The following is a 25,212-nucleotide window of genomic DNA, read 5'->3' as shown; positions in this document are numbered from 1 at the left end:
GCTTAGTCCCCTTAAGCCCCTCCCTCCGATTTCTGCCTATGAGGATATGATTGGAAAATTGCAGAAGATAAACTTAATATCAATCAACAGACTATATTTCAATTATATGCTACAATCGATGTTAATGTTATAGTCGGTGGACTGTTAACTAATAACGTAACCATGCCACCATAAGTATAAATATATTATCCAATAGTGATTACGAAAATGATAAAAATGATAAGCCTCAAAGAACTTTAAACATGATTACGGTGAATCAAACAATGTCATCATTACAAACTGTTAGGCAATTTATTGAATCTGTCGAAGGCATGGATACTTCTATATTCTATTTTATTTGAAGCTGTAGGTAAATTAGAAGATTTTGTCAATAAACAGACAAAAAACAAAAAAATACTTATAATACCATTGAAATCGCTACTCTATTAAGTATATATATATATTAATATTATATTGTAATATTGTATTGACTATTGATATTAATTCAAAATATATTCAAATACGAATTCTTCACTGACTTCACAAGCTGAAATACCTTGTAATAACAATTTATTATTTAAAGTAATCAAATATTTACTTAATCAATAAATCTTAAAATAAAAGTATATTTTATTTCATATGACTTCTGTATATAATTATACAAATGTTTCTTTTTTATGGAAAATCGATTTATTAAAAATAAAAAATTAATGATTATTTTTGGAACGGTAAGTTTTAGGTACTTCAAACTGTATTTTAATAACTTTACTGAAGATCGCATTGTTTTTTTTTTGTTATTCGTAGATTTCTTAAAAAGCGTTGAGACTTGAAACTTAAATAAACTTAAAGTTCCACCTGTTCCTGAATTATTAAATTAACAAACAATAAAGATTATAGGGGCTAGTATAGATACATTCGTAGAATTTTTCCACTCCTAATAATTATATTATGAAAAAATAAACATCGTCACCATAGTTAACCTGTATTGTAATATAACTTTCTTTGCTTCTTTGAGAATTTAAAATACTAAAAATATAATATATGCAATGCTCGTTATTTCTTAAAAAAAAAATAAGAATAATAAATTCTAGTACTGTCTTCCATACTTTTATAAAAGTATAATGACGGTGTAATACATGATGTCAATCTGGAATAGTTTGTACATTATTTTAAATAAATTGCTTTTCCATTATGGTGCATAGAATTTTAAACATCGTCTTATATCTTAAGATGGCGAATAATATTTTTTATTGGGGGTGGGGCGATATAACATGGGGATGTACGAAAGAATGTTTATTGAAATATCTATATTGTAATTTGTAGGTTACTCATAAAGTATTATTCGATATCTATGATTTATTTTTATTAATATTTACTTAATTAACTTAACAATTGATTTATAATATATTTATACTTATTATTATACTATTCATCCAGGGTCCCACATAGCGTCTTATTGATATTATTATTTTTAAGTAAGTTATGATCATTTTTAAATGTACAGTTTCAAAATGTGCCAGTTACCTCTTAATAGTTGAAGTCTTGGGATGTTACTTAAAAATCAAACGCAATACAAATTAATTTCTACCACCTACTTGTATTACTAACCTAACCTAACCTACTAAATCTACATATATTTATTATAAATACATGTTGTATACATATAACCATTTCATTTTAGTTTACACAATAATTTTAAGTCGTGACCATATTGCGACGTGCATACCACAACTAATATATTATTTTAATTATGTAATTCAAAATATGTTTTCAATCGGTATAAATAATTAACACAATTAACAATATTTTCGTGGAGGCTTTAATTTTTGTTTATCTATACAAATCCCATTTATTTAACTAAAAAATATTGAATTTGTAATTTATTTATTTTCAAACATATTTTGTTTTTGTTTTATAATCATTTTTTCAGTATTCAATTATTTTAAATTAATTATCAGTTATCATAGTAATTAATATTTAATAACATAAATGAATATTATACAGTTGTCTGTAAAATTATCAGTTTAATTGTTTTTAATTATACGAAGACATTTAGACAAATTACCTGTCGTAAAAATTAAGATTCCTCAATATTACCTTTATCAATATTTTCCTAAAATATTCCGAAATCATTTTAATTATTCATATGTTCTTAAACATTTATTTTTCTTAAACAATTTTACTGTTCATACATCCAAGACGTGATATTGTAAAACAAAAGAAAATTTAAAAAAAAGTTTTGAGAGGTGTTTTTGAAAATCAAACAAATCAGTTATAGAAAAGTAGAACTTTTTTTTGTGACAAGATATGTTGAAATATGAAAATAAAAATATTTCAAGATTTGAATTCGTTAAGAACATATCAAATAAATTTTTACCAGGTACATAATAACAATAAATAGTAATAAATAAAAAAAAATTGACTTGAATTTGTGTATTATATATTTAATTAATTGTGATTGTATGTATAACGTAGTGAATAATATTAGATATTAAAAACAAAAAAATGCTCATTTTTAATCTCGCCAGTTATATATAAAATTAATTGTGATTTTTATGTACAACGTTGTAAATAATATTAGCTATTAGGTATTAAAAGCAAAAAAGCACATTTTTAATATAACAGATAGTATTAAACCTGTAAAAGTGAGAAAGAAAATGTGCTGTTTTGGAAACTAAACCTATTATTACCAGGGACTCGGTTTACCACAAAAAACGATATTTCGGACTCAATTTACCTAGCCCCTGTAGTATCATACCTGTGTATCAAAGTATAATAATAATTATGACAATTAACATTAAAATAAAATAAGTAAATAACCATATAAAAACCAAATATTTCGGGGGGTGTTTGAACACCCAAAACACCCCCCTAAGTATATGTAATAGGTATAAGTCTAATTGGTTAACATGTTCTTAAATTTAAAATTAGGTATATAAAAATAATCACACTAAATAACCTATTTTATGTGAAATCTAGGGTTTTTACAAAAAATGTCAATTTTTCAAACATAATTTTGCTTTGAAGTTGCTTGCACGTATTTATTATTAACAATAATCATAATCAAAATCATTATCGTGATGCAAGGTGATAATTTTACGGACAGATGACAAAACGGGTGTATGATAGAAATTGTTCACAATTAATATCTATGTTTGTGCTACATTTTACAATAGCCTAACCCTGTTCCAAGTATAATGCGTTTGACAATGTTTTAAACTTCCCAGACTTTAACAATTGATTAAAACATTTAAAACTAATCAGATGGAGTGAGTTTAATGAACACACAGATTACCAGTACATCATATAAAAATGATTATTAGGTTAATCAATAACAATAGGAATAATTCTATATAATATTATAAACTACATTAAAGTCATACAAAAAATAACGATTAAAGATTTTGAGAATCAAGTAAATTTGATTATGCACATCGTATCATTTCATTAGAATCACATTTAAACAATAATCTTGTGTACTGATGATGTTGAAATATCTATAAAATAATGTTATTCGATTTTATATTTAAAAAATATTATTCTAATGAAAAGGCGGCAATTATTAATACACTTCATATTTTCTTTTTCATTATAATCTTGATAATATTAAGAATTATTTTATTCGATAGAATTGATTTATTGATTTTCATTATTAATTCTAATATTGATATTTTAAGAAATGCATGTTTTTAAAAATATCAATATTATATCAATAGTATATTATAATAAAAAATATTTATTTATCTCAGTTATCTCATAATAATATATATATATATTATACTATACAGCCATGTATACTGGTATCCTAACATTGTGGATTATTGGTTCATTTCACATTTGGCATTTTGCGACTGCCGGCGTCTTTTTATAAATTAAGCTACATACTATATATTTCAAATTTATAACGTGCGCATCATCACAAATTTATACGATCGGTTTGGAAATCATTTTTGAAACTATAGAGTATAGAACATTATTATTTATTATAATATGTACGATTCTTGTTTATTGCCATCGTAAAATGAAATAAAATTATGCAGTGATCCGATTTTTTAACAGGCAGATTGAATTCAAAATGATATGTACTGTTGTTAACCATAGGCGTAACTGGGAGGGGGGCTTGGGTGGGCTTCTAACTGGAATTTTTGGGTAAATAACCAACGTATGTGCTTATAGACATAATTTAATTAACTTTATTTTTATCTACAATATAAAAAAAAATATAATGTTTCATTTAAACGAATGATCATTCAAGTCAGTTGTAAACACCGATAAACACAATAAATAATAATCAAATTAATAAAAATTTGCTATCAAACATTTTTAGGAATTCCCTTAACTTAAAGCACTAGTTACGCTTATGTTAACATAGAGTCATAGAACATAATAATTATATTGTTTTATTTTTATATGTTATTAGATAAGAGTGTAGGACAAATCGTTGTCATTGATATAAATTATAAACAATGCCTGTTGAGTTACCTATATGACTAATTTGCAGGCGATTTTTATTTTTAATATTTTTTCCTTATGCTTGTTTTAAGGGACGAAAGTTTTCAATTGCTTTAAACTTATTAATTGTTCTTATTATTTATTACTATCTGTTCTATATAGAACTTATCATCAATATTTAAAAAGCATTTAAAAACAATTACTTAATATATAAGTATTATATTAGTATAAATATGATTTAGAAGTATATAATTAAAATTTAAATAATAATATACGTAGGTGATAGGTGTTCAGTTATTTTTTATAAATGTGTTTAATAAATTTTATTTTAACAAATATTTAATCTATAACAATTTTATTTTTTAATTGATATTGATTTCAACGAAATATTAGGTTTTTGAAATAGATAAACGTTTCATTTAATATTTTAATATGTACGTTTATGTGAAAAATTATATCACGTTAAACTCAAAATTAGGTAATGTTTATTATTTGTCTTCTCTCAGTTGGAATTAATTTTCTTGTATATAATTCTTACCTAAAACGGCTAAAATTATATTTTACAAAAATATTATAAATATTGCATTGTTGGGTATCGATTTCGGATTTACACCGGTTGACGACAGACTGCTAAACATTCAAACTGGGCTCTCATAAGTTTTTAAGTATTCAAGAAGACGCCAAACCATTGAGCTACCAAATCAGTGATACCAACGTCGAAAAACTCGTTTTCACAAAACTAAACTTGCGACTACTTGTCTTGACTACATACTAAAGTTTCTCTGAGAGACTCAGAGAGAGCAACTTGTATCTTTGACCTAGGATACTCACTTGTGATGAGGCTGCTATACGAGCTGCTAATGTTATATTATTAAAAAATCAGGTGAACGTATTCAAATTCCAATTATTATTCAAATGTTGAAACATTAACTAACATGAACTATTGCATTTATAACGCATCTCAAATAATATATTTTGAATGATATACAATTGTACTGCTTATTATTATTTAGTATAGACTATAGAATACAAATAATTAATGATACGAAATGTAAAGAAGAAAACTTAGGCTTAACGTTTCAGGTTAATGACCAGTTAAACGTTATTATTGGTACCTAGCCATTGTCTTGAAAACAAATGTATGTATGTAAATTATTATTATTATACTATTATTTATTATAATTACACATACATAGTATAATATATATGCGTGTGTTTTAATAAATCTAATTAGTATAGGTTTACAATTTTAAAAAAAACCCGGCATTATTTATCAAAATAGCCGTTATCAATTTGTTACCCAATTCCATATACGCTAGTGTAAAATCATAACGCGGTTCGAACGAATCTCCCTGGATATAGCGTGATGGTGAATTGTAGGTTAACGCCTATTATCATCATCATCTACTCACGACACTTTCGTTGTTTATTCTGTCGGTTTTCTGCTTTCGTGGTCGGAAATATTTACCAGTTGTCTGCATTCATATTTCATACTAGTGTTTTCAGTACAGCTTTTTGCGATGCCGGAAGAAGTACCTCATTTTATACCCCCAGAAATACAAAATAATCCGTTCGGATGGGGACCGTGCGAAATGCCCGACCAGTTTAAGGACATGCCATATCAGCCGTTCTCAAAAGGAGATCGTATTGGAAAAGTAAGATGTTTGATGGTCTTAATTACTGCGTGTATCTGTGTGATTAATACCTATACCAATTTTCATTCTAGATTTCTGACTGGACTGGTTTGTCACAGGACAAAAAATATTTGAGTAAGTAAAGATTTGTGTTTTATACCACAGTAGGTGCTGTATTATTTCATACTAAAAACCATTTATTGTATCATTTTTCAGACAAATATCAGTCTCAATTTGGTGGTGGTACTCAGTATGCATACTATCACGAAGAAGATGAAAATACATTCCACTTGGTGGACACGACTCGTGTACAAAAACCCCCTTACCAGCGGGGTCGTCATTTCCGTCAAGGCGGTCGTATGATGCGCGGTCAAGGCGGCCGTGGTGGTATTTCACGTTTACCTGGTGGTTCCAATCAATTCCAATCTCTTGGAAAATTGAACAAACTTCAAAGGTATTATAAATTTATTACACAATAATAGGTATAAATATATTAAATGTAAATCTAGTTACTTGATAAAAGATTCAATAGTACCACTATAAGGCATTATTATTGTTTAGTATCTTATGCAGCACTTACAATATTATAAAAATTAAAATAGTTTAATTTCATTCATATTATAAAGAGGATGTAACCTATTTTTATGCTGGATATGTCAAATTTAAGTAAACAAATAATCTAAATTTAATACAATTAAAGTATAATTTTTTTATATATTAAAAAAATGTATATTCATATAACGAATATAAATAATATGATATTAACTACTACATTAAGATTAGTTTAATATTAAAAAATAATTTTTACATTTTTTACATTTTTCTAAATTTATAATTTTAATAATTGTACCTATGATAAATTACAATCCATTTTTTCATTAATAAAAATTGTTTTTCAGAGATCGAAAAAATCCAAATGCACGTAGAGGTTGGAATAATAAGCAAGGTGGTCGATCCAATAAAAATAATATGCAAATGAAGAGTCGAGATGCTTCAGTTACTGTAAGAGCTGATTGGAATACTATTGAAGAGATGGACTTTGTTAGATTTTCAAAGTTATCTTTGCCTACTGTTAAAGATCCAGAAGATCTGTAAGTTTCATATTTAAAAACAAAATTTGATCATTTCCAAAATTATTATTTTTATAACTGAATTTTAGTGTATGTTGTGGATCCTTGGAATACTATGATAAATCATATGACCGAATAAATGTTAAAAACGAAAAGCCATTACAACGTGTTGATAGACTTTTCCATACTGTTACTACTACTGATGATCCAATTATAAGAAAAGTAAGTAGATACATTAATATATCTCATGAGTTTGTTTGTTGAATGCTTGTCAGTATAATATCTTTTGTATTATATTTTTGTATATCATTCATAATATATTCTTTTATCGATTTCTGAGTCCATTCAGGTCCATTGCTGTATCATTTGCCTGTCTATATAAACTGTAATTTCTTCTTCCTAAAATGTTCAATGTTTATTAAATTTAAATATTTTATTACTATTTTACTGCATCAATAATTTAAGTATTTTATCATATTACCATTAACAAATTTAGTTTTATATTCTTTAAATATTATAGTAGTTCAGTATACACTGTAATTTAATTACAGTGTAGAAATACTTTTAAAATAAGAAAATATTTTATTCTATTACCATACTTGTATTTTTGTATCAAAATTTAAAACTAATAGTTATAAAAATTATTTTTTTAGTTGGTGAAAACCGTGGGTAATGTTTATGCTACAGATGCTATATTAGCATGCCTAATGTGTTGTACTCGTTCTAACTACAGTTGGGACATAGTTATTGAAAAAGTTGGTGATAAATTGTTCTTTGACAAGAGAGATAATACTGAATTTGGTAAGACTTTTATTCTTCTTATGAATATATTGAATATACTCAATTGTGTTTCTGATGTTTTAATATAATTATTTACTTGGTATCTTAGATTTACTTACTGTCAATGAAACAGCAGTAGAACCACCATCAGAAGAAGCAAATAGCTTGAATTCGCCAAGAAACTTGGCATTAGAAGCTACATTTATCAACCATAACTTTTCACAACAAGTATTGAAAACTGTAAGTTTTAAACTGTCTTTGGTACTTATATAGTTGGAGAAGAAATATTTTTATATAATTATTTAATATTTTAGGGAGAAGCAAGATACAAGTTTGAAGAAGCCAATCCATTTGTGTCAGATGATGAAACTGACGGAGAAGTAGCATCTGTTGCTTATCGATACCGTAAGTGGGATTTGGATAATGGAATTGTATTGGTTGCTAGATGTGAGCATGACTCAGTGCTACAAGTACCAAACGGAGATTTGCAATTTTTGACTATTAAAGCACTTAATGAATGGGACTCAAAAGTAAGATAATAGTAACTTTTTTTTAATAATAAATAACTATATAATATGTTTTTATATTTGTTAAAATAGTTATCTGGTGGAGTAGATTGGCGTCATAAATTAGATGTACAACGTGGAGGAGTTTTGGCTACTGAATTGCGTAACAACGCTTGTAAATTAGCCAAATGGACGGTACAAGCTTTGCTTGCTGGTTCAGATTACATAAAGTTTGGATATGTTAGTCGTGTACAAGTGCGTGATTCGTCAAAACATGTTATATTAGGCACACAACAATACAAACCTACTGAATTTGCAACTCAAATAAATCTGAACATGGATAATGCATGGGGAATACTACGATGCATCATAGATTTGTGTATGAAGCAAAAGGATGGCAAATATCTCATTATGAAAGACCCAAACAAGGTTTGTACTCTTAAGTTTAATATTAAATCTCTTGTAATGTAATTACTAATTATTTCATAATTATTGTTTCATTAACAGCCACTCATTCGTTTGTATGATATTCCTGATAACACTTTTGATTCAGACAATGACGAAAATGAAGATGAAGAAAGTGGTAAGAATAGTTTTTTTTTAAATTTATAATTGTAATTTAATATTTAATTAATTAATATACTACAATAGATATTTATTAAATGTTTATAAACAAAAAACAATATAATATTTATATATTTATCTTGTAAATATAGTAAGATTTTAAATTAAAAAATATATTGTAATTCAATTAATTTAATTTAATACATTATTTGGAATCCCTTTCTATATTTTATGTTAGTGATTATGGTGGAGTAAAGTTTTTATATTAATTATAAACCAAATAACATTAATCTTTATAATGATATTATAGTTCTTAAACAGTTTATTAGTATAAATAAATATTATTTTTTAGAAATAGAAAGCTGTAATCTGATGTCGAATAATAAATTATTCAACTTAGAACATTAAGAATAGATTGCATTTATTATTAATGACCATATTTTTTTTTTTTTGATCTGTTTGAGAATACTACTAATCTTTATAAAGCTATATATTTCATTATTCAATTTAATAACTATAAATATCAAGACTTGATTTTACAAATATATATCATTACTTTTACACTCTCTTAATAAAAAAAAATCTAAAAACTGATGATTTTTTTTATCTTATGATTTTATTCAAAATATTTAATACATAATTTTATTGTTAAATATTTAAATTTTACTAAAATATATTTTGTTTTTTATTTTAGGTGAAAAATCTACGATACCAGCTGAACTTCTTCCACCAAATCCTTAAAAGAAATTTGAAATTTGATTATTTTTTTTTTTAATTTCATTAAAAATTTAAGATACAGTTTTATATTCTTTTTAGTTTAAATAATAATATATTAATTTGCAAACATATTCAATATTTATTATGTTTATATATTGCTAAATTATGATTTATATTACATTCAACAATAGTTAAACATTTATTCAATTATTGATTTTTTTTTTAATTAAAATATTAAATTAAAAATCACTCATAATTAAAGAATATTAATTAATTAAATGTATCATTAGTATGACAAAATTTGAGTTAAAAGATTAAAAAGAAATAACTCTGTAAAAAAATCTTTTGATATGTAGATAGTATCTTTATAGATATGTAATTTTAAAATTACCAAGTAAGTATCTAGTTTTCCCAGTCCCAATGTAAACTATTATAACTTTTGAAAAGCATTTTTTTTAATTTAAAAATTATCATATTGTATAATATGCTCATAACTTTTAAAAATTAAGGCTTGTATTGTGTTGGATGTACTGGAATACCATAATATTTTAAGATTCTGTTTAGACTGAAGAGTGTTGGTGTAATTTTCAGGTAATAAGTTAATTCTAATTAGTAATTTGAGGGACAAAAGTAAAAATACCCATTAATTTTAAAAACAATTTAGTTAAAATGGGATTTTTACGCAAAACCAGTTTTTATTACGTCTTTTGAAGTCTTCATAAAATATTCTACCATTCTGTAGTCTTGAGTTCTAGATATAACATTTTCAATTTTATAGTCACATTTTTTTTTGTAAGTGTTTTTTTAATTTCATAAAATTTGAAAATTGTATTCTAGATAAAAATGTATAACATATTTCATTTTAATACTTACGGCTAGTAAAATTAATATACTTTTCTTTTTAAGTTTTTTAGTGTTATAGGTAAGTAATCATTAAATTTTAACGAAATTGAGTATTCTAACAGAAATTTTAATAAATTCTCAAATAATTTTTGTTATTTTGTCGTAATTTAAAAAATATTGATTGTAAGAACTTGAAGTTTTTCACAAAATTACCATTGACTTAAATTTATATTTTGTCAATTTTTAGATATTTTTATTTTATGCAAACTGTACAACGTACACTAATAAATTTTAAAATTAGTTCAATATACTGTATTACTATATAGGTTATAGAAAAATATCTTTGGAAATGACGCTGACACACCAGTAAATAATTATTTTTCGTATGCTGCAATGATTTATCGCAATCATTGAATTCAAATTTAACACGTCTATTAAAATTTACAAGAACATGCAATTGCGTGGTATGCTTAAAATCACTTAATCGCACTTCGACTTCCCAGATTTTTTTTATTATACTATCAGTCTTATTCTAATTTTGTTGAAAAGTATTGTTAAAGAGGACGCTTTACCTGCATACGTTGTCTCAGTGTTACAAACGTAATACAATATAGTAAAAACCGTTTTACGCGAGCAAGGGATTCTTGCCAAGGATCATTGGAATCACTTAGGTTGTAGTCCAAATTACGCAATAAGCAACCAACATTTTGCACAAGAAAAAATTTTGGGTTGTGCAACATTATTTTTATTTTTTTGATATCAGAACTATAAAAAAAAATTATTCAAGTTTGAAAAGCACAAAAATATTAAAAATAATGGATTTTGAAACAATAAGAACTTTTCTCGTAATAGTGATATTAAAAATGATGTTGCACAGCCAATATTTTCCTTTTTATGGTGTGAAACTGTTAAAATTGGATTGTTTAACTTGCACTACAGCCTAGCCCTATTGGGTGTTTATCACGTAAAACGGTGTTGTGTTGTACTTTTGTAAGGAGGCAACTCATGTGGGTGTGTGGTGTCTCAGTGGTGACGCCAGGATTTTTTTCTTGGTGGTGCCAATGAGACTAACAATTATAAGGTAGGGTCACAAAAAATTAAAAATGAGTATATTATAATGTCTAAGGTTAAGCCAGTGGTAGGGGCAGGCATTTTCAAGTAGGGCTATGGCCCTACCTTGCCCGTCCCTGGCGCCGCCACTGTGGCATCTTAAGGTTTTTTGTTTAGTTGATTATACAATTGAGTATCGACATCACACTGCAGTGTCTAGGGTATTAAAATATATATATATATTTATTTATAAAAAAAAAAAGTATATACAAAATACATTTTAATAATCGAGGACGAATTATCAGTAACAGCACGTGTTGATTTTTTCAATGACGTACTTAATCTTTTCAATAGCCATGTCCACGTCTTCGTCGGTGATGTTCTTATGTGTCACGATTCTCACTCTTGCATCGTTTATCTGTGCTATCCTCACTGCCGTCGATCGTATCTTGTTGTTCGACTTACTGTCGTTTTCATCAGGGTCTATCTGTGTAACACATGTTATGTAGTGTTAGTATGTCACTTTATATTTTCTTTAGATTAGCCATATTAGTTTAATACGCATGTTTTTCAACTGTTGTCGATAGCGGTCACTGTGATTAAGGGGAGCTTTGAAGAACTATTTATTTAATTTATTATATGGTCATAACTTATAAATTCTAAGATAGGTAGATCGACTTTTAACTAACGATCGGCCGCTTCATAGCTTTAGACCTTTGGGCATTGTGACAGGAGTGTCTTTAAGAGTGTGACTGAGGGTAGTGGCGGATTTAGGGAGGGGGGTGCTTGGGAGCAGAAGCACCCTCCATTCCGCGTATTTTTATTAAAAATTACTAATAAATCGCCAATTTAAAAAAAGTAATATATGTTAAATTGTTTCCAATTTTTATATTGCTTAATTATGTTTAAGTATCAAATTATTAATTTTTTCACCAAATTGTACATTATAAGTACTTTACGACTATTATTATTGACAAAATAGCACCCACCATAAAAAAATCCTAGATCCACTACTGACTGAGGGTACAGTCATCTTTCCTTTTATCATATTAAAAATGTTTATAATTTTCATAATAGTAATTTTTCTGTAGCTGATCTAATACAAGAATCCACGTGTATAAGTGGTTCTTATAGGAATTAAATATAATAAAAATACGATGGCTCGATTTTTTTTTAATAGATATTTCAAGTTCAATTGTTAATGAAAATTTGTTAAAACCACGAAAATATACAAATTATTTTATTGTTGAAATTTATAAAATATTCAATTTGTATAGGCTTGAAAATTTAATGTAAAAATTTCCACAAGTACCTAGTTTTTACTCGAACACAAAAATCTTAAAAATGAATAAGCAAATTGAATATTTAATTGTAGAATAAGTGAATAAACATTCTAATTATTTTGTTATAATTCAAAAATAATTTTCACGACTTGAAACTTTTACGTTTCATATAATTATATAATTATTTATAATTATTATATTTTTATACTTTACTGCAATAACGATATTTTCAAAACATTTAAAATATTTAAATTAATTTATGCTAAGTATTGTTATATCATAATCATTAATCATATTCATATCGTTCTACGTGCATATACCACGAACCAAGATGGCAAGTTATATATATACCTCAGTCTGCGATGCATACATATATACATACCATATATTATGTTCAGATTGACTAGACTATAGCGACAGGGAGAGAGTATTTTTTACCCTTAGTTTTAATTTTGAGTTAGATGTATGACTTAGCCGACAACACTTTTTCGTTTTCGTTTTTATTATTTTATAATTTGAATTATTTAATTGTGTTCAATATAGTGTACTTGATTTGTGAACCGTGAGTGAAGTTGTACTTAACACATACATGCATAAATATATATCGTAAAAGGCTGCGGCGGTGATACTTTTAAAAACAAACTGATTTCACTACCTTTATGAGCTCGGAAACGAAGTATTTAGCGTCAACTACAGTTGAGTTGATATTCACCAAAAGTATGTTTGAGTCGAGTGCATCTGGGTTGACGGTCACGTATGGACTTGCCATCCTTTGAATTGCTGCATAATAAAACAATAAATAAATCATCAATAGAATAATCATAATTCACAATAAATCACGACTGCAGTGGCGTGATTTCAGTTTTTAATAGAGGCGGACAAAAGTTTTGATCGGCTTAAATAGTTAGCTTCAAAAAAACTGCAGATTGCTACGCTCACAACCACGTTTTTATCAAATTACTCAGTCATCTTAATAATACAATATTCCTTTTCTTTTACACAACTCTCTCACACACACTAATTTAAATACTTGTTTTCATCTCTCACGCAGCCTATATTCTATTTTCTGTTCAGCGAGAGTACATGGGCCACGGCAATTCAGCGCATCTCCACGCGACATCCCGCCATCATAATAAATCCGTCTTTGGTGACAGGGTGTCGCGTGGGTATACGCAGAAGAACCGATTATCGCCGAGCTGTAGCGTATTCTTTTGCTGGACCGGATACATATTATAATATAAAACTACATTCCCCTGATTTCTACCATCAAGTATATACCTATAATATATGTAACATATTATGACATTTTAATCGATGTGATTTATGATTTTATCATATTATCATAATATAATATATAATACCGTAAGCAATTTTCTTTGCGTTTTGATGATCGTCGGCCAGCCTTTCCACGCAATTTTCCAACGCGTATAGTCCCGCCGCAGCCACGATCCCGGCTTGTCGCATAGCACCGCCCAAAACCTTCCTCAATCTTCTAGCCCTGTAAGCCGAAATTAATATGTTAGAAGTTGTTATCATTACCATTTCACCTTTGGTAAGTACCTATACCTTACATGTTAAAATTTTATGAATGCATAAGTTATTTACTAAAGTATATGCCTATAAGATCTCCATTTCTTTAGATTTAAATTTGTTAAGTATCTTATTACTACTATAGTAATAAAATTAAACTTTTGCTAAAAATCAAATTTTTTTTCCTTAGCTGTAGAATATCTTTATATGTTATTTTTTTTAACATGATGTAGAAAACCCATTTTAATTTTTATTTCATGTTGCTATATGTCTATTTGTATACTATTTGTATACCTGTGTATTAGTTAAGTATTATATTTATTAGAAGTGTTGTACATAATTACTTTTCAATAAACAATTTGTCACCAATTAAGATGGAACCGACTGGTGCACCGAGACCTTTGCTCAAGCAAAATGTCACGGAATCGCAATGCTTCACTATTCGGCTTACTGGAACTCCTAGACTCACAGCTGCGTTAAACACTCTAGCTCCATCCATATGCAAAGGTATATTTCGTTCTTTGGTGAGTTTTCCCAACTTAAAGTTTAATAATTATACACGTATTAAATTTTACATTATTGCAATCTAACTCTATGGTATTTTGCATAATATATTACTATGGTATATTTTATTCATATATATTGATGATTGTAGGGGACTTATCCGGCTATCAATGTTCTTCAATAAATAAAATATGATATAGCAAACTGAATATAATTGTCTTACGAGATTGCGTACAGTATTTATATTAAAAGAAAGAAATGTAACTGTAGCTATTAAATTTGAACATACTTATGAAATGCATTGAAAATAATTAATCTTTAGGCACTTAGATACGATATGTTGACGTAGCTATTGTAATTTGTATATAGCTGTATATAAATGTAAAGGTATAACGAATTAGAATTTCCTGTAAGTAAATATAACAAAAATAAGAAAATGTATTGTTTTAAATCTTTTTAAGATTTGTTTTTATTTCTTAATTATGAAACACCATTAACCATGGAATTATGAAAATGTAATTATTTCATTATTTCAAAACTATATATTCTTTAGCTATCATTATAATTATTATTTAATAAATATTAAGAGGCTGTATAAACAATAAATTATGTAATTATCAGTTATAAGCACATAACGAAGATTAATGAAAATCATAATCATAATTATATTGACACACTAATAATTATGATAGTTAACATTTAATTTACACGTAATTTATACCAAAATTATCGGTACCTATTTAAGTTAAGCGATATAAAAAAAATATATTTATAGTAGGGTCAAACAATTGAATTACTAAAAATAATTTTAGTTTAAAAGTTAGTAAGAAGGAATATGTAAAATATACATATATAATGTGGCATAGCATATATCTATCAATTATGATTGTATTATATAATATTTGTTACCTGATCAATCCATTCGATAGGCAATACAGTACCACCACAATAGTTGTGAGTGTTTTCAATGCACACTAATGTAGTATATGGTTCGTGAGGGTCTGGGAACTCCGGTCGTATTTTTCCAAGTAACTCTGTCATATCCAGTGTACCATCGTCCAAATTTTTAACTTCACGCATTTGCAGCCCAGCAATCTGTTAAAATTAACTATTTAAATATATTTTTTTTTATTTTTTTTTTGGTCTAGAAACATATTAAATATAGCGCCTTAATGCTAGGTTAACTTTTTCTCAAAATTACGCGAAAAATTAATTCTAAAATATATCAAATGTAAATATCACAAATTTTTTTATAGCTTACAATTTAAATTTTTTTTTTTTTTAAATTATAGCTCAATTTACTTAGTTCGTAAAACTGTTGATGTCATTTTCAAAAATAAAATGATACTACACCTCAGCATCTAGGATTTTTTTATTTATCTTAAGTCTTTGATAGAGTTATATTATATGACTCTGTATAATACTAGTATGTAAATTAATTGAAAAGTCAGCAGCTATAATTCGAAAAATAACTCAGATATTCGAGTGCAGTTTTTTTTCAATGTGACTAATAGCCTACCTTTTACAATAATCTTTTTAAAAGTACTTAAATAATAATATTAATTATACTCTGGTGAGGTTATTGATATAGTGATATGTGTCATTAATGTTACTTATATTAGGTTAAAATTCTATGAGTACATAATGCAGGTGCATATTTAATCAAATAAAGTTACTATTCTCGAGTACGCAGAAATGGTATTTATTTATTATAAAAATAAATAAATAAATCTTACATGAAATATCAACAAGTTGTGTTTTCTTTATAATCTATTGAATTAGCAAATTAGTTATCAAAATGTAAAATCCATACAATTTGACCATAATAATATGCTAGATTTTAAAATAGAAGATCCTTTCGTTCATTCAAAATTCAATCGATTTAAAAATTGTTTTTTGCTTTATATTACAAATAAATAACTACAAAATGGCTGTTTTCAATTTTCAAAAAAAAATTTAAGTGGTTTTTTTTTTATTTTTGATCGTTTTAAAAGGTAAGCTATTATAGTAAAAAACTGCACTAGAATATCTGCATTATTTTTTGAATTATAGCTAAACTGATTTTCCAATTAATTTACTTGCTGTAAAGGTTTCGGATATATTCTTCTTAACATCACGTTAAAACACTGTTACATTACTTAATGTCCAAATGTATAAATATATAATTTTCTTATTTATAACAGTCAGATATATTTAGGACTTATCCCCAACTCTCCGTCATCTAGACAAATGACTAACTGCAACCCTTTTTAACGAATGCCCACCAAAGTTAAAAGGGGAGTAGAAAATAAAACTGTGACCGCCTTTAATATATACATTATATATAATATATAGATATAGGTATACTCAATATCTTCCCAACATCTTAATAAATACCACTAATAGATTGTTTTTTCAATTAAATGTTCATGCCTGTCAATTTATTATTTTAATAGGTTTATAATATTTTTTATTATTATAATATAATATACTCGTAGACTATAGTATATATGGTATATTTTTTAATTAAACTATTATAACCTGTGAAGCTCCACCTTGTTCCCACAGCAAAATATGACTTTTATGACCGACTATTACTTCACCTCCTCGTTGTTTTGAATGAATCATCACTGAAAATTGGATCATGAATTTTAAAATACATTGGAATTAATATTAATTTTAATATTATGAATCAAATAATAAACTATAAAGTAGTATAAATACTTTAAGCTATTTTCTTCAGAAATTGAAAAAAAATAGATAACTTCCATTTATCCAATTTTAATATTAAATTTCATAAACCCTTCCGATTTACTCAGAAATTTCAAAATTAGTGAATATTTATTTTAGTATTACGCATAAAAATTCATTAATTCGAATTTAAAAGATAAGATTAAATTAAGCTACTTTTTAAATTTAAATAATTTGAATTAATATAATGTATACTGAAGAATAATGTTTAATAGTTGTAATAAATTTAAATAACTAACGATTTAAAATAGTTGATATAATCGTTACATAATAAATATTAATGATAGATATACATATTGAAAAATTTATAATATAGTATAAATATTATAAGGCTACCTATATATTATAGTTAATATTGATTAATGATTAATTAGCTAATTAAAAAACTAATTCGATTAAAAAAATAATAAAAGGTTCAAACGTACCTATATAGATAATTAAATAATTTGTATTTAAATGTTTGTAAAAAACAACGAGGCTTTAATAATTTAATTTAATAATAATGCCTGTTCTGCAAATTATATAAAAGGTGAACGATATTTTCGTGTTAAATTGAAATTAGAGTTTCTCTTGAAATAATATATGCTTAGGTATTTTAAAATATTTTTACGATTTAAATTGTTCATACTTTTTGTGATTGAAGATCTTTAATCAACGTATACTCATTTTTAATTAGCATATTATACACATTTTGTAACTTAGAGTAATTAAAATAAGAACTCGGATATATATTTACTCGTAAATGCCCTCCAAAGCTCTAATACACTATTGCATATAGCCACAAAAATACAGTAGTTAGTACCATTGTTTATTAATATATAAATATAGATAAACTATATTTTTAATTAATTAATTTTGACATGTGCATAATAGTGAATCTACTGTTAAATTATTTTAAAATCTAAATATTTAGTACGCTTAAAAAAAACTAAGTGATAAGTAAAATACATCACTTGATAAAATTATTTTTAAATCTAAAAGTAATCCAACTATGATTTTTAAATTATCGAATACTACAAAATTAAATTTAAAAATATATTTCTTTTTCTTACTTGCAATCAAATTTCCCATGAGTCCACTTGGTAAAAATATTGCCGCTTCCTTTTCAAATAATTTTGAAGATTTTTCTTCCAAAACTAAAATAATTAAAAATACTCTTTTAGGTAGGTATATATATTTAGCAATTTCGCTATTCATTTTGAAAAACGTTTAAAGTGATTATTTGATTATTTTATAAGTATAGAAATTTTTAACGTCATCAAGTAATTTTGAAGATTTAATTTGTGAAATATAATTCAAATTAATGTGCCTATTTAACTAACGAAATTTATTAAAAAATAATGATAATAGTTATAAATAAATCAACTTTACTATATTATCATACAAGATACTTACGATTTATGGTGGGATCCTCGCCATAACCGTCATCACCGACTTCGGCATCGAACATTGCTTGGCGCATATGGACATCTGGTTTCGTTACTGTGTCGCTTCTCAAATCGATCACTTCACTTTTCTGCAAATTATTATCAGACGGCACAAGCTTTAAAGTCTTGAACGAGTACATGTTTTTTTCTGATTATTATTACAATTACAATTTCGTGGTACAGTACGTTTTATTTTCAGTTAAAACCATAAAATGCGTCAGGTATTGTGTTAACTTGTTTATTTATAAGAATATACAACGAAAAACGTGTTCGTTATCATATATCTATAGGCGTGTCTAGACCTTTTTCGCAGGTCGTACATATGCTTAATAATATTAAGTTAATATATTATATGAGAACAGGTGGGAATAAGGAGTTTGATCCCAAAAAGTTGAAAAAAATTATCATTATTTTATTGTGAGTACAGAAAATATGACTAATATATAAACAAAAATGAAAAAAAAAACAATAGTCAGTATATAAAAGAAACCGCAATATTATTGATATCACGTTTACCCATGTTTCGTCAAATTTCGGAGGTCATATATGTGGATGAAAGGCGTGACCTGTACACATACATATCTTTATATACATACATCACGTTGCATACATTTTTATTCACGTGAACATTTCATCAAATGTAAATAATATACCTACCTAAAGGTAGAACACCGATCCAGGTAAGTTGTTTTTTATTATATTAATATATCAAACAAAATAATTATGATGCTTATAATGTTTTTTATAATCTCAATCATGATTGTGATGATGATGAAACTATAATGTTATATTATGGGAGCCAAAGGATTTTTATCAGCTTATAATTTATAGCAGTTTATTAGTTTCTATAAATTATACTTTATATTAGTAAAATCAATATTACAATAGTGGGTACGTATTACGTAAACTAAACCTATAACAATTTCATTTCGTGTGTTACTGCAAGCCCTGTATGCCCGGATTAAGACTAATCTGGCCCCGGGGCCAGGCAATTAACTAATTCTTAATAATAACAAATAATTAAAAACGTAAAACGTTTTTCTCTAAAATTTAATCGATAAATAATCATAAATGTTAATTAATAAATCGTTAATAAATTCTATTTGACCTATTAATTGACTAATGCTGAGTTAGAAATATAGATTTTATTTTCTTGAACAAAACGTTATAGAAAGCAATGGATCTTATCATAAAATAAGTAGGTAATTAGGAGTTTTTATAAGTAGTTAATTTACATGTTTTATTGTACAATATGTTCATAAATATATCAATAACAAGTGAATGTGATGAGTGATAACGCGAAAACAAAAAAAAATACATGATTCATGAATTTTCCGATTGGAGAACTTCAATAAATAGCTATTTAATATGTTATTATTCTAACAAATAATTCAGTTAATCAAAGTAATAACTACCAAAAAAATAATATTTTTACTAACCTTTTCATAAGGTTTTGATTGACTTGACATCATATTGCCTTTTTAGAAACTATTTGTTCCGTTAGATAGTAATATACAATATTGACTAGTGACTGCTAACTACTTTTGTAGGTCAGGTTTTAATCTCCTTTACTCGATACTTCTAGAATATCAAAATAACATAAAAATTTCTATAAACAGTCAAATTACATAGGCATTAATCAGTATTACAATAGGTATCTATATAAAAATAAATGTATTTAAAACTATTTAAAAATAAAATAATTCAATTTTTAAATATTTATATTACTGTAGTCTTAAAAATAATAAATTGCGAACTTTCAAGAACAATTATTAAAAAAAAAACTAACTTTTTAGTCTTTATACTGAATATGTACAAAAAACAAGGAGTTAGAACTTATAACCGTTTCAACCGTAGGGTAAAGTTTGCAGTTAATTCCTTACATCAACTGTGTTCTAAATTTAAGTAGACATGTATTTGTACATCGATCTGATTTAATTATCTACAATTTGGAGTAATGATTTATGTATCAATTACTAACAACTGACTTTTACAAATAAAATATAACATATGAAATGGAAATTTGCCGGTTATTAACGTTATAATGACCAAATATGCGGGTAAAATTATTATTTAGGACCAAATATGCACGAGAAATTCAAATTCTATAATTTATAAAACGATGTAGGTATTAAAATAAAAAAGAAATAATGCATTATTATTATTTATTTAATTTTAAAAGTTGTAAAGTCGTGATATTTTAACATTTACTGTTACATAACTTTTAGATTCTGCGACAGGCACAACGTTTATTGTTGCAACCAGTCTTGAAATGACAGCGCTGGTACCCTCTAGGCCCGCAACAGAACTATCACTAGCTAATTTTAATCATATTTTTGATGTTCTAACTTGTTCGATAAGATCACTATAATCATTAATAGACAAAAAAGGTTTATCATCATCTCGTTTGTTTAAAAGGATATTTTCAATTTTTTGTTAAAACTTGTACGGAGAATTGTCAATAATCATTTAAAATTGATACATACGACGACACTGTTGTACACTTACTAAGGTAAGGTATAATCAACTATATAATTTTTTGTTAGGTATGATTTAAATCTAACTTTCATCAATGTTAGGCAACTATCATATAATATGTAGGTATGCCTTATTTGTGCCGATAAATTTTTATTAGTTTACCCAGAAGTACCGCAATTAGTTCAGCGGCCGAATTATCATTGATCGTTAAAAATCTATTTTATAAATAATAATCAACATTTCCCATTTCATTCGGTTATTTTTCGATATAACACATTTATCTTTACACAAATATATAACTCACTTGTAAATTGTGACAAATTTATTACCTTAAATAGTTTAGATATATGCTATTTTTTACTGTTACATATTCACGCGTAAGTACCTATATTTTCAACTATACCTTACACAACGACTTTAACAACTACAATCTATATCCTACCAACTCTTGCCCACATCTACTAATCTACTATTCAAACTTCTATGCTCACACTTACAGCTACCCTAATCCCTTAATTTCTAATTTGTCTTCTATCATTATCACTATTCCCGACAACCCCCTTTGACGTCTTAAACGAAACTGGCTTCGTGATTTACTTATATCGTCATATTCATTAATTCAAAAAAATGTATTTGAAGTAGTATCAATGGATGCCTCCTTTTATCATATCATCGCACCTTATATATATAACATTAACAAATTTTACTTATTGTATCATATTAAATACAGATTGTAATTGCTTATATTCTTCTAATAAAAAAAAGTGCCTACATTTTATAATTATTATCATAAGTCCATAAATAATACGTCTTTAAAACGTATAACATTTTTACTTACTCGCAACACTCACAGCTCATTAAGTTGTATCATACACAAATGGAAGCGATCATATTACGTCGTGAATGTAATCAGTAATTCAATGTAATATTATAATATTTTAGTTGTAATAAACATGCTTCTAGATTTAAAAATTATAAAGTATCATAAAAACAAATGTGTTAAAAAAATAATATTTTATCTATAAACTAAGTTAAACAAATTTAATAGAATTATGACAGTATGATTTTTACAATTGTCCATATTCTTACAAATGTATAAGCTACAATAGCCTTCAGTCACTTTAATAATTAATAACAGCAGCTATATAATATTTCATTGATTAAAATAATAGTGGGTATAATTAAATTAAATTTGACAAAAGATTAAGCCGGCTATTGATAATCCGTTATCTATACGGTTTGTGCTCCAATGAATACGCGTATACACATATTTTAATATGTTATAATTTCATTATGAAATATGATGGATATGAATCACTAACCACAAACGACAATTTTCGTTTAAAACTGATGCCACATATCCACATCTTTGGTTAAATTCGATAACAGTCAGGCTTTTTATAGATATTTTGTAATTTCTATTACATATGTGTAATTTTTAAAGCACTATGACATCCTATCCCTGATTGGACGATTATAATAGTAATTGCTAAGAGCATACATTGTTACTTCTTAGTTCTTACTTTGAGAGTATAATAAAGTTGTATATTATACAGTTTCATGAAATATATACCCTATATTGACTATGATTAAAAATGATTATGAGTGGAGATGGTCTGTTGGCTTATATATCTAAGGATATTTTATTATATATTTATACTGTTATTATGATAATTTATTTTATTATTAATAATAGCAATACGGTAGGTTAAACTGTAGTGGCGTAATTACGGGAGGGAGATTTTGGGTGTCGTATCGCCTTGCTGACCTTTTTTTTTTTTAAGACTGGTTAACTACATTTATTTACCGATTTAACAGTAAATATTATTGTATATCATTGAATATGTTTTAATTATTTGTTTCGATGCCATGTATACTACAAACATACATTTATTGCACTGAAAGAAGATACTTATGAATTATGATAAATACAATATGTATGTAAAAACACTTTACCCGGCCCTACAAAAAACATGAACAAATTACGCCACAGGGTTTAACCAGTGACGTGTTGAACTTATTTTTGATAAAAAGCGAAAATTAATTACAACGTTTTTACATTATGATAATTAATAAATAATAATAAATGACGATTAATAAATTTATATTAAATGTTATTTTATCTATTAATTGATTAATGCTGAGTTAAAAATATAGTTTTTATTTTATAAAATAATAAGTAATCAGGAGTTTTTATAAATATATATTTTTTTTATCGTATAAATATTAATTTGTTCATAAATATATCGAACAATCAACTGAACGATGGTGAATGTGATGACGTGAAAACAAAAAAAAGTTCAATTCACAGAATGAAGAATCCTCAGTTTAAAATTCAAAAGAATAATAAATAATATTTAATATGTTTTTATAATAAATTATTTAGGTAATTAAAATAATAATTACTAAAGCAAAATATTTTTTCTAACCTTTTCATAAACTTTTAATTGATTTGACATATCAACGTTTTTTTAGAAATTATTTGTTTCTATATAGATAGTAGTGTAGAATATTGACTACCGACTACTCTTGGAAATTAGGTTGCTTTCTCCTATATTTATTAACTCTATATAGAACGCCATAGCAATATATATTAATATACTCTATATTATAAGTATCATATAAATAAAAATTAATCTAATTTTTGCTAACGGGTTATTTGTAAGCAATATTTGGAATTACATAAAAATATATGGATTTTAAAATATTGCATTTTTACTGCTTCAAATTGTGATGACAAGCAAAAAAAAAAAATTATGAAATTATAAAAAACGGGAGAATTCAAGAGATACCAAATTTCGTCAAATAATTTTGGATTATGGACGATGAATATACCCGACACTTCAAGAAAGTAAAAAATTTCTAGTTTTTTTCTCAATAATTGTAAAAAAAAAATAAAAAATAAAAAAAAACGGGAATTTACGTAAAATCAGTTTTTGAAAATATCAATTTTATTTCTACTATTGTATGCCTTTACATTAGTTTTTTTTTTTAATTTTCAATAAAAAAACTTATAAACCAATGTTGTATTAGGTTTTCTAATTTTAAGTGTTGTAAAAAATTGTGATTATAAATATTTGATAATCATTATTTTGAGTATGAAAAATTTATAAAAACTGATGAGAAACCTTATATTAAAATTTTAAGCTTTTTTATATAAAACATTTTTATCATACATACATCTAAAACAATTTAAAGATATTGAACATTTCAAGTATCTCAAATAAAAACAAAATATTTTAAAAACTATTTCATGTATAAAATGTGTAATGTATGAGTGCATATCATTACAAATGCTAAGTTGAATATTTAATAAGAATTTTATGTCTCCATAGTTTATTTTTAAATTACAATAACAACAATAAAACCACTCAATAATCAATAATATTGCTAAAAACCGAGTTTGCATAAAAATGTCCATTTTTTCCCCGATTATTTTGAAAACACGAAGAATTTTGAAGTATACTAACTAAATCTTAATTGCAATGCTAAGACGGTTTAGTACACACTGGATAAAACGTCATTATTATACAATATAATACTACGTACCTATTGTATTAGTTGTCTTACTTGGTACCCGTGCAGAATCTCTCTTAACAACGTGAGCACCATGTGCCTACCTACTTCACAACGTTGCGAATGTGAATGGATTCGGTAGACACACG

At 26.0% G+C, this 25,212-nt stretch overlaps 2 protein-coding genes across 4 annotated transcripts; one reads left to right on the top strand and one right to left on the bottom strand.

Annotated features, from left to right (window-relative positions):
* Positions 1-5,823: 5,823 nt before the first annotated feature.
* Positions 5,824-9,838, top strand: LOC113560314 (eukaryotic translation initiation factor 3 subunit D). The gene is made up of 11 exons (XM_026966098.1): positions 5,824-6,086; positions 6,158-6,200; positions 6,282-6,519; positions 6,965-7,156; positions 7,225-7,357; positions 7,789-7,936; positions 8,025-8,155; positions 8,230-8,445; positions 8,515-8,850; positions 8,929-9,004; positions 9,680-9,838. The coding sequence occupies exons 1-11, from the start codon at positions 5,952-5,954 to the stop codon at positions 9,724-9,726; spliced, it is 1,695 nt and encodes a 564-aa protein (XP_026821899.1). The 5' UTR covers positions 5,824-5,951; the 3' UTR covers positions 9,727-9,838.
* Positions 9,839-11,812: 1,974 nt separating this feature from the next.
* On the bottom strand, positions 11,813-25,212 carry LOC113561203 (probable low-specificity L-threonine aldolase 2). 3 transcript variants are annotated; one of them, XM_026967495.1, is made up of 10 exons: positions 25,097-25,212; positions 20,509-20,650; positions 19,038-19,158; positions 18,695-18,778; positions 17,433-17,521; positions 15,822-16,007; positions 14,753-14,946; positions 14,240-14,376; positions 13,534-13,658; positions 11,813-12,082 (listed from the first exon to the last, which is right to left on the bottom strand). In XM_026967495.1, exons 2-10 carry the CDS (start codon positions 20,539-20,541, stop codon positions 11,897-11,899), a joined length of 1,155 nt encoding a protein of 384 aa, XP_026823296.1. In that variant the 5' UTR covers positions 20,542-20,650; positions 25,097-25,212; the 3' UTR covers positions 11,813-11,896. The 3 variants fall into 3 exon arrangements, with proteins under 3 accessions (XP_026823296.1, XP_026823297.1, XP_026823295.1); XM_026967496.1 differs by lacking the exon at positions 25,097-25,212 and adding an exon at positions 22,386-22,503; XM_026967494.1 differs by lacking the exons at positions 20,509-20,650; positions 25,097-25,212 and having other exon boundaries at positions 19,038-19,300.

The sequence above is a fragment of the Rhopalosiphum maidis genome, chromosome 1, assembly GCF_003676215.2.
Source record: "Rhopalosiphum maidis isolate BTI-1 chromosome 1, ASM367621v3, whole genome shotgun sequence".
NCBI classification, from domain to species: Eukaryota; Metazoa; Arthropoda; class Insecta; order Hemiptera; family Aphididae; genus Rhopalosiphum; species Rhopalosiphum maidis.
This window is presented reverse-complemented; position numbering and strand designations above follow the sequence as displayed.